Source organism: Pan paniscus, chromosome 22 (genome assembly GCF_029289425.2).
Source record: "Pan paniscus chromosome 22, NHGRI_mPanPan1-v2.0_pri, whole genome shotgun sequence".
NCBI classification, from domain to species: domain Eukaryota; kingdom Metazoa; phylum Chordata; class Mammalia; order Primates; family Hominidae; genus Pan; species Pan paniscus.
The window spans coordinates 37572015-37582762 of NC_073271.2; the positions used below are offsets into that span (position 1 = coordinate 37572015).

The following is a 10748-nucleotide window of genomic DNA, read 5'->3' on the forward strand; positions in this document are numbered from 1 at the left end:
GGAGGCAGAGGTTGCAGTGAGCCGAGATCACACCACTGCACTCCAGCCTGGGCGACAGAGCAAAAACTCTGTCTAAAAAAAAAAAAAAAAAAAAAAGATAGTATGCTAAAAGAGGGTCTTAAAATAGGCAGATGATTAATGTAAAAAAAAAAAAGAACTAAGACCTCATCTTGGTAATTACAAGCATAAGCAAAATAATAATACTGTCCTAAAAACTATCATCACTCTGTTAGTGGTACTCAAAGCAGAATAAATTGTCTTACCCAAGGCTATTTAGCGAATGGATGCTACTGTCCCATTCGGACATCCACCAAAGCCACATGTGGCTATTTAATTAATGTCCCATGGAATTAAGTAAAATGATGTAAATTGAAGTGCTCAGTCATCATATGTGGCTGGTGGCTACCATGTCAGACAGTGCAGCTGTAGAACCTTCCCATGGTGTCCCTAAGTCCTGCTGGACAGCGCCAGTGCAGGCCTTTTGGTCCAAGTGCAGAAATACCAAACTCAGAGGAAAAGCACATTTCAGAAAAAAAATGAATTTGGAAAAGGTCACTGATTTTTCTCTAGTGAGACATAGCATTATTGGTCAGAGGGTAAGCCAAAAGTCACACAGAGTTCAGAAGACAGCTACAGGTGCCAGAGAGGCATGGCAGAGTCAGACGCTGGGCTCAGCCAGCTCATGGGCCAGGAGGGAGGGCATCCATCCCCATCACCCCAGTGATGCCCAGCAGCCCAGGTCCAGGAGCTCCCAGGAGCTTTCCCTGAAGAAAGGTGCAGAGGTGGAGGAGAGGGGAGGAGAAGGCATTTGAACAGACCCTCCCAGGCTGGAGAGGTGGTGTGGCAGCCTGGAACTCCCCACCTGGCCACACCTGTGCCTCCAGAGGTCTGCCAGGGTGATAAGCTCAGAGCTGACCCATCTGCTGAGGGCTCAATGCCATGCCTCTCTGTTTGTGACAACATTCTGATAATTCTACCATCACTCTCAAACTGTTACAGGCTTAAGAATTACCTGGGGAATGTGGTGGTTCCCATCACCAGAGATTCTGTTTCAGTTGGGGGTCGGGCATGAATCTGCATTGCATTTTTTTTTTTTTTTTGAGACAGGGTCTTGCTTGTTGCCCGGGCTGGAATGCAGTGGCATAATCATGGCTCACTGCAGCCTCCACCTCCTGGGCTCAAGCCATCCTTCCACTTCAACCTCTCAAGTAGCTGGGACCACAGATGTGCACCACCATGCCTGGCCCATTTTTGGTAGATGAGGTTTCACCATGTTTCCCAGGCTGGTCTCGAACTCCTGGGCCCAAGTGATCCACTCGCCTCGGCCTCTCAAAGTGCTGGGATTACAGGTGTGAGCCACTGCACCCGACCTGAATCTGAATTTCTAACAGGCTCACAGATGAGGCCAGCACCACTGGTCTGAGGGCCATGCCCAGGCACACGATGTTCTCATAACTCGGCTGCAATGATTATATATGATGGAGGCAAGCTGGGGCCAAGGTAGTTCATGAGAGAAATTCCAGATGCCCTCTCTGGCCCGTTACCAAGGACACTTTCCTCCGTCTATGGCTTCCCGAGTGCCATTTTATCCAAGATAAAATAACTGGTCTGCTGAGATGAGGGCTATTCAAATAGGTATCCTGAACCTCACACTGAGCATGTGCCAATCTGTACAGTTCTCACCAGGAGCGTGTGTAAAGCGGGAAGCCCTCAAGTTTACTTTGCTGGACGGGCATCTGTAGTCAGCGCGTGGTCAGTACAGACACCACTGGGTCTTGGCTTGTCATGGCTGCTGTTGCACAGTTTAATTACAACTCACTGGCCCAGCACGGTGGCTCATACCACCCATGCACTTTGGGAGTGGATCCCAGCACTTTGGGAGGCCAAGGCAGGAGGATCACCTGATGTCAGGAGTTCGAGACCAGCCTGGCCAACATGGCAAAACCCCATCTCTACTAAAAATCCAAAAATTAGCCAGACGCAGTAGCGCACCTGTAGTTCTAGCTACTCAGGAGGCTGAGGCAGGAGAATCGCTTGAACCTGAGAGGCAGAGGTTGCAGTGAGCTGAGATCATGCCACTGCACTCCAGCCTGGGTGACAGAGCGAGACTCTGTCTCAAAAAACAAACAAACAAACAACAAAAAAAAACACGCACACACAACCCACTATCCATTTCCCTCAATCATGACCAACTTAAGGTTGTCAACTCGGCCTTAAGGTTTCTCATGTTTAACTGCTTGTTTCACACGCACATTTGGAGGACTATGGACCTTCGATTCTCCAAAGCCTAAGCTTTAAGCTGTGTATTCACTCCTATTCAATCATCAACCTTCTACAGCTGTTGCTAAAGCAAATAAATACATTAAGTCTAGAAAAATTCCTTATACTCCTGATGGGTGCTTCTGAATTGGTGCTACTCAATAACTGGGAGAAGAGTTTCAAAGCCAAACATTACACTTTCGAAATGTATACATTTCTATATATTAGATGCCAACAGTGTTTTCTTAAAAATAGTACCAGGATAAGTTCAATTAAATTACTAAATTATTTCTGAGTTTATAAATTTTATAATGCAAAAATCATACACGTAGGTTCATATTCTTCCCTTATAAAAGCAACTGATAAGGGACTGATATATCCCTGTCCAACTCTGTCATCATCTAGTCTTTCCCAGGAAACGTGGAAATGTGTCCATCATGTGGGCCAGGGGTTCGTTTGCCTTCCCGGGTTTAGCCGTCACTGGTGGGAACACCACCGTCTGGAGATGCTGACTTCAGGAGAGGGCCTTCACTGCCCTTTCTTAGGGGGGTAGCTCACACAGACAGTTCCTTATCCCTTTCACCCTGGCTTCCTTCCATCCCCATGATGGACAAAGATCAGGAGTTCCCAACCTCCACACTAAGCGGTATTTTGCCTGGAGGATTCTTTGCTGTCGGGGGGCTGTCTTGTGCCTTGCAGGAGGTTTAGCAGCATCCCCGGTGCCTACTTAGGAGCAGCACCCTCTCCCCACTTGTAACCACCCACACTGTCCCCAGACACTGCCAATTGTCTCTGGGGGTCCAAATTGTCCTGACTGAGAACCACTGGCCTTGACCTATCCAACCACCCCCAGAAGAACATCAGTGCAAACACAAGTATCTGCTTGGTGGGGAGCATCGGAAGAAGGGAAAGAGAGAAAGAGAGAAGGGAGAGAAAGGAATTAAGGCTCATGAAGGGGTAGAAAACTCAGAGACAGGAGGTGGCTGGAGAGGAACAGGGTGGAAGAGCCATTTGTGAAGGGTGAGGGGGTGAGAGGAGGGGTAGAAACGCAGGAACGACAGCACTTGTCCTGAGTGGGGGAGAGGTGGGGACAGACAGGGCTTCACAGAGCACTGGCATTAATCACGTTGATGACTGATTATGTGATGTGGACACATGGAAATTCACATTCTGACGAATCTCTAACTGTACAAGTAGTAGAGACAGGATGCACATTTCACAAAATAAAATAAAAGCACTATCAATTAAAAGATCAATGTAAAAGATCTTTGGCGTAGCCACTGCTGGGCGGGTTCCACCTGGACAATTCTTAGCACTGAAACTAGCCTGAATTAACAGCTGGGAGGCAGTGCAAGAGGGGGCGGACTGGAAAGACATGAGACCAAATGAAATGGCAAAGAAAGGAGATGAATGGTAGGGTGAGGAAGAGGAGGGACTGAAGTGACAGTAAATAAAATTTAACCTCCAGTCCTCCCACACTCGCTCTGGTCTGCTCCGGCCACCCGCAGGACCCCGAAGCCCAGTGAGACAGCTCAGATACTTCTGTGTGACAACCGCACCAGCCAGGTCATCCACTAAACGCAAAGTAACAGGGAGCATCTTAAACATGACCTGTCATATCCAGGGGACTGTATGACAAAGAAAGGTAAGATAGTTGATTTCTGCTCTTGGAAGCTTACCATTTATTCAAGAGCAGCCACCAATAAACCACACAGCCAAGAAACCCAGAGAAGGTGATCTCGAAAGCCTACGCTGAGTAGAACAGGCAAAGCTGTACAGGAGAGTTAACGGAAGAGGGAGGTATCTGCAGGCCCTGGGCAAGAGGCTAGGCCTGGCAGCGACAGCTTTGACCCAGCAGGAAGAGAGTGGAAAGGCATGAAGACAGGCTGGCTCCGGCAGATGGAGGAGAAGGGTCAGACCAGGAGAGCTGGCGACAGTGGTGGTGGGAGCAGAGAGCCCACTGGGGAGGTAGACGCGGGACCCCCGGTTTATTACAGGAAATAAACACAAAGAGAATCCTACTTGAGGTGCACACTGTCCCGGATGGGGATTTGGGCTGCATGCGGACGACGGGGTTGGAAGCCTGCGTCAGGACCCTCGGGGCGTACTGGGGCACGGGGGATGGGTAGTACTGAGCCGGATGCACCTCGTAGACAGTGGGGGCCACAGTGGGCTGTGCGGGATAGGGGTTTTCCGGTTGGTATCCATGGTTTTCATAGTAAGGTCCAATAGCTGTTGGTGACCCCTAAACAATTGAAAAGAAGATGAATAATATAAAACTCTTATTTGCACTAAAGGGTTACATACAAACTATCACATCATATCACAGCTATACCAATGATCTTTTAAATTGATAATGTTTTTATTTTATTTTGTGAAATATGCATCCTGTCTATACAACTTGTACAGTTAGAGATTAATAAGAAAGTGACAAGATATTAAAAAGGTACTACAAGGCTGGGTGCTGTGGCTCATGCCTGTAATCCCAGCACTTTGGGAGGCCGAGGCGGGCGGATCATGAGGTCAGGAGATCGAGACCATCCTGGCCAACATGGTGGATCCCTCTCTCTACTAAAAATACAAAAATTAGCTGGGTATGATGGTGGGCGCCTATAATCCCAGGTACTCGGGAGGCTGAGGCAGGAGAATGGCTTGAACCTGGGAGGCAGAGATTGCAGTGAGCCGAGATCTCACCACCGTACTCCAGCCTGGCGACAGAGCAAGACTCTGTCTCAAAAAAAAAAAAAAAAAAAGTAATAGAAAAGAAAAGGTACTACAGATTCTCCCTAGGTGTCTACAACTATGTCAAACATTGAACTTATTTAGAATAAAAACTAACCAGAACTTTCAATTACCAAAGTTTTTTGTTTTGGTTTGGTTTTACTATTCATTCTTTTTTTCTTACATGTCTATTTATTAAACAGGAGTTCCTTCATGACAATTTAATACAATATTTATTCACGATTACGGTTGAGAAAATTATTTCCCTCTACATACAAAAATACAGATTTGGCTGGGCGCAGTGGGTCACTCCTGTAATCCCAGCATTTTGGGTGGCTAAAGCAGGTGGATCACCTGAGGTCAGGAGTTTGAGACCAGCCTGGCCAACATGGTGAAACCCCATCTGTACTAAAAATACAAAAAATTAGCCAGATATGGTGGTGCACGCCTATAGTTCCAGCTGCTTGGGAGGCCGAGGCGGGAGAATTGCTTGAACCCGGGAGGCGGAAGTTGCAGTGAATGGAGATCACGTCACTACACTCCAGCCTGGGTGACAAGAGCGAAACTCCCGTCTCAAAAAAAAAAAAAAAAAACACTATGAAAACAGTCAAGACAAGTACCATGAAAAATGGGTCCTTCAAAAGAAAGAAAGAGGGAAAATTGAGGTCATTGTGAGACTTTGTCTGCTGTTGGGGAGAAATCAATGGCAGCAAAGCTCTGAGGCCCCTGACCCACTCGAGACGTACAGACTCAAACTCGAGAACCACACAAGCCAGGGCGAACCCACCCCAGGGCTTCCACATCTGCTGAAAAGCCAAGCATGCAAACCCAAGTTTGCCCAATGGGCTATGTATTCTTTAAAATTAAAAAAAAAAAGTGGCAGACATTGGGATTTAGTAAAATATAGTAATAATTTTAAAAAGTTGTGTAGAGGTTTGGAGTTAGAATCCATTAAGCCAAAATCCTGTACTTTTAGTTCCTCCAGTCTTTTCCTTGAATATACAAAACTGTAAACTAGCAATATCATAATTATAATGAGAAGAATAATAGCTAACATTGGAGAACTCAGTTGCCACCAGGCTCCTGTACTCATAATCTCCTTGAGCGCTCACCATAATCCCTCCCACTGCCAGCGAGACTGGCACAGGTATGAATTAATACAAACATTTTGCAGAGAAAAAAACTGAGTGAAGAAATGTTCCTAAAGGAGCATAGTCTCTGTGTTATCCTGCAAATACCTCTTCTACATCCTCTTCTCTCGTATAAGGAATGTATCGTCATTCACTCATCATCTGCTATTAATGGAAATTTGAGTGGTTCACAACATGGTCTGTTAGCAGCTCTGCTGCAATAAACATTCTTACACATTACATGCATTTTTGTGCAGAGGGTAGAAAGGTGTAGCTAAATCCCTTTAAATGAAATTTCTGGATCAGAGTGTGGCCATACATAAATGTGAAAGGAACTGCCTAGAAGTAGCATTTTATTCTCAGCTCCATCCTTCAGCTGGTGCCTATCTTCTTAGAATGCCCACCTCCCCTTCCTCAGCCTACTTAAAAATTGCCTTCCCGAGACCTACCCTGTCAAGACTCGCCCCGAACAGGCCGCTCTGGGCCCCACCAGCCCACATCTTCCCCTTCTTTCAGCTCTCCCCGGTTACCTGTTGGCTGGGCCACTCTGGGAGGCCACATTTTCCTCTTATCTGTATCTAAGGGCCCCCATGCAAAACTTTTTCCTATTCATTAATTTCTGCCTCTTGTCTCTCTCTCCTTTTTTTTTTTTTTTTTTTTGAGACAGTGTTTCCCTCTCATTGCCCAGGCTGGAGTGCAATGGCGCGATCTTGGCTCACCGCAACCTCTGCCTCCCAGGTTCAAGTGATTCTCCTGCCTCAGCCGCCTGAGTAGCTGGGATTACAGGCATGCACCACCACACCCGGCTAATTTTTGTATTTTTAGTAGAGACGGGGTTTCTCCATGTTGGTCAGGCTGGTCTCGAACTCCCAACCTCAGGTGATCTGCCTGCTTCGGCCTCCCAAAGGGCTGGATGACAGGCATGAGCCACCATGCCCGGCCTGCCCCTTGTCTCTTATTGACCTCAGAGAATGACAGCAAGTTTGTACTCAATGGACAGGTGTTCTGAGCAGAGGCAGCATAGCTCTTAGAACTTTAAATGAGGCCTCCAGGGAAGTTGATTACAATGGAATGAGCCAAACAAGGCCCGCAGAGTTCACCTCCACTTAATAACTCACTAATGCTGTCCTTCAAAAGTCCGAAGATTACAGCTCTGAACCAGAGCAGCACACAGAGGGAAAACACAAGGTAATCTCTCATCTAAATGAGGGAGCCAGAGGCTGCAATCTCAGCCATCTGAGAACTTGCCATCCACTAGCAAGCAGGTTTGTCCCTGAAAATTCCTGAGCAGTGGACTTGAAATTAAACACAGACCCAGTAAAAAATGAATATCAGTAACAAATAAAGGGGAAAACAAGGTCTATTTTCCAGATATAGAATCTAGGAAGTGTTTAAAACTCTTTACTAAATGCACTTATTTTAGGTATAAGGCAAATGGGTCAGTTACAATGGGGAGCAGAGATTAGCCACATTTGTCTCCAAAGGGAGTGGGCTCCAGGGAGAGGGAGGGCCCGCCCATGCCTCATGCAGTTATGACTTTTCCTAGTCCTTCAGTTGGGCATTGATGGGATCCCACGTGGGTCTCTTCCCTGGAACATACCCCTGTTATCGCCATCCTGCCTCATCTGTCCCCACTCCTTGTCCCTGCCCCCTGCCCTGCAAAGCAGGAAGGGATGAGGTCAAGGTGAGAATGTATATCACCCACGTCTACCCAACAGCCATGGCTTTTGCGACTCACCTGGGCAGCTGTGTGGCTGCGCACCTGACTCACTCTTTCTAGAGGGTGCCTTGAACAGCATCAGCGTGGCCCGGCATTCCCTACAAATAGCCGTTGCAATTGCTGACCCCAGACAATGTTGGGAATAACAGAAGGGACAAGGGAACAAAGAAAAGGCCAGGAAGGTAATAATTAACCACTTACTGAGTTCAAAGCCATCTTGCTGTTATCAACAGCATCGAGTAATGATAGGTATCTGGAATGTTCAATATGACCTAGAAGAAAGAATTACAGGACTGTAATATTTCCATACCAGTTAGTTTTTAGAAGATAAATCTGGAAAGAACTAGAAGAATCTCTAGATGAAGGTTACCTACAACAAAGACCAGTGTTGCCTGCTGACCTTTGGCCTGCATCTTCACCACTGCTTCCCCACATCCCTCCATATTTAAGGACTTTGGGACCCACTTGTACCTTAGAGGTTACAGCAGAAGCACTCTCCTCTGGGATCAGAGTGGGTAGGAGGATGGGGTGCAATTGTAAGTGCAGCGGCCAGGACAGCCTGACCAGAAAGAAGAAGGAACACACTCAGTGACTCAAACATCCATCGGGAAGGGCTCTCAGGGGACTGCCTGGGGCTCAAGGCCACCCACAACTCCAGTGTCACTAAGCCCAGGCATCCTGCTGGACTTAACCCAGTTCTCACCAGGCAGCTGTGATATCCCCTATACAGAACATCTACTCAAGGGAGACTGCATGGGATAAAACATTGAAGAAACACGACAAGGTAACTAAACCCATCAATGTCAGCAGAGATTAAGGACAAGATGGGCCCAGGAGGGAAAGACCTGGGCCAGTTCCTGGCAACACAGCTCCCTGGAAGTGTCGATGTGTGAGTTACTGAACCTTGTTGAAATCTCAGGGTCCTCATGGGAAAACGGACAAAGCAATCACCACAGTTGTGTTAAGCTGAGGGTTGTGGGAGAGTGGGGAAAGAGTGCCTCACAATGCTAGGAACTGAGGAAGAGCAGGTGCAATCAGACCGTCTTTCCCCGAGAACGTCCACAGGCACTGCCAGTAGCCACCCACCGCCCAGCAGGTGGTTCAGGGCTCAGCACCAGATACAGCTCACAGTTGACTTTTTAAAGCAGGCCATGTGGGCTTCTCAATTTTTAATAGATACGTATGCTTAAAATAATCCATAAAACATGTCCACAGTCACTCCATTTACTACCCCAAACCCAAAAAGGAAAGAAATTCAGAGCCAACCATTTTGACCATTGCTAAGATTAGAAGTAATGAAAAGAAAGCTGTGGGCCATTTTGTTTGTTGTCCTTTGTGAACAGTTAACAATAATAGCTAGAGATACCGTCAACACGAAATGCTGTATAGTAAAGCCGCATTCTGACATCACTTTCCATGGACAAAGATTCTTTGCTTGATCAAACTTATATCAAGCTCCTGAACCTTCTAGGCCATCTGTGCATTTCCTTGTAAAATCCAGTTTTAGCAAAAAACCTTGCTTAGTCAGTTTAGCCAGAACCTCCCACCCTCGGTATCTGATCACTCTGGATATCTGATCGGGTTCCTCAGCCTCCACCGTGCCACAGGTGATGTCTGATCACCCAGCCTGTCTTCAGCAAGAATCCTGTTTGGTTGGTTTAGCCAGAATCCCCCTTACCCTTGATGTTTTCTCTTTGTCATTTTTCCACCCACCAACCCCACCCTGATCCTTGGTTATAAATTAACTCCCACTTGCCCATACTGTACTCAAGCGGATCCCAGTCTCTTTTTCCCACTGCAAAATCTGCTGGCTGTGGTCCCTGTACCTGTCTCCGTGGTCCTGAATAAAGTTCGCTTCACCATTTTAACAAGTGTCATTGGACGATTTTTTTTTCTTTAAAATGCACTTCCTGAGCAAATAAAGGGCTTTTTTCCGCCCCTTCCCACTTGGCTTTAAATGACCAAAGAATATTTTAAGAAACAGGGTTCAAGATTATCCATCCACAAGACCATGTTCCCAATGAGGGAACAAGAACCTGGAGGAGGCTCTGGGCTTCGGACCTGGCCAGACCAGTGTCCACTGTCTGTGACACGCCCACAGAAGAATATTTCCCAGTTGCTGGCACAAAGCAGGTGCTCGAACAGCAGCAGGCAGCACTGGGCAGCGGTTCAGCCCCTGACCTCTGAGACTAGACTCTAGATCCAAACTCAGGCTCAGCCACTCACTCTCCATGACCTGGAGGAAGCTATCGAAGGTTCTGTGCCTCAGTTTCCCCATCTGCAAATGCAGATAATAGTAACACCTACCTCCAGGGCATTCAATGAGTTAATACTAATGAAGTGCTTCATGCTTAGCATAAAATGAGTGCTATATAACTTTCCATTAAATAAGAGGAATTATAAAGCTGATAAACATTTAACAACCTGCTGAAGGAAAACAGGGCTGTCTTGATTCGCAGGTTTGCCTCTGGTAAATATTTCCAGGCTACCAACATGAAGCCCACCACGGAGTCAAGTAGAGTGGGGCTGGCTTCAGTACACCATCGCTTTCCTGTGTCCTAAGCAGAACTAGTTGCTGAATCATTAAACTATAAAACCCCAACAGCCTGCCATGAATGAAAATGAGTATATGGCTTTTTAGTCTCGAGAAACCTCACCCAACAGGTTACAACAAACATGCACCAATCATTTATTTACTCTTCAAGTACAGATAAAAATACAAGAACCAGGTCATGTTGTAGCTTTGGGATTTTTTCTAGGATTAAAACTAAAGTTCACACCTTCCTGGGTATAAGGAAAGGAAAGTGACTAATATACAGGTGGGAAGGATCACCATTTAAAATGTATCGAAAACATTTAAGCCTTTTAGTCACATCTTAATAGACCTTGCCTATGTCTGCTTTGTGAAGAGAGAGGAT

General features: G+C 46.5%; 1 protein-coding gene across 2 annotated transcripts in view; it reads right to left on the reverse strand.

The window, feature by feature from the left end:
• The window catches only part of TMPRSS2 (transmembrane serine protease 2), a 33045-nt gene extending 24943 nt beyond the window's left edge, over positions 1-8102 (reverse strand). For both annotated transcript variants that reach the window (XM_034947921.4, XM_034947920.3), the window contains exons 1-2: positions 8032-8102; positions 4282-4504 (exon numbers count right to left, since the gene is read on the reverse strand). In XM_034947921.4, coding sequence (XP_034803812.1) covers positions 4282-4504; positions 8032-8046 — 238 coding nt within the window. In that variant the 5' untranslated portion in view covers positions 8047-8102. The remainder of the gene's footprint in view (positions 1-4281; positions 4505-8031) is intronic.
• Between the last annotated feature and the right edge of the window lie 2646 nt (positions 8103-10748).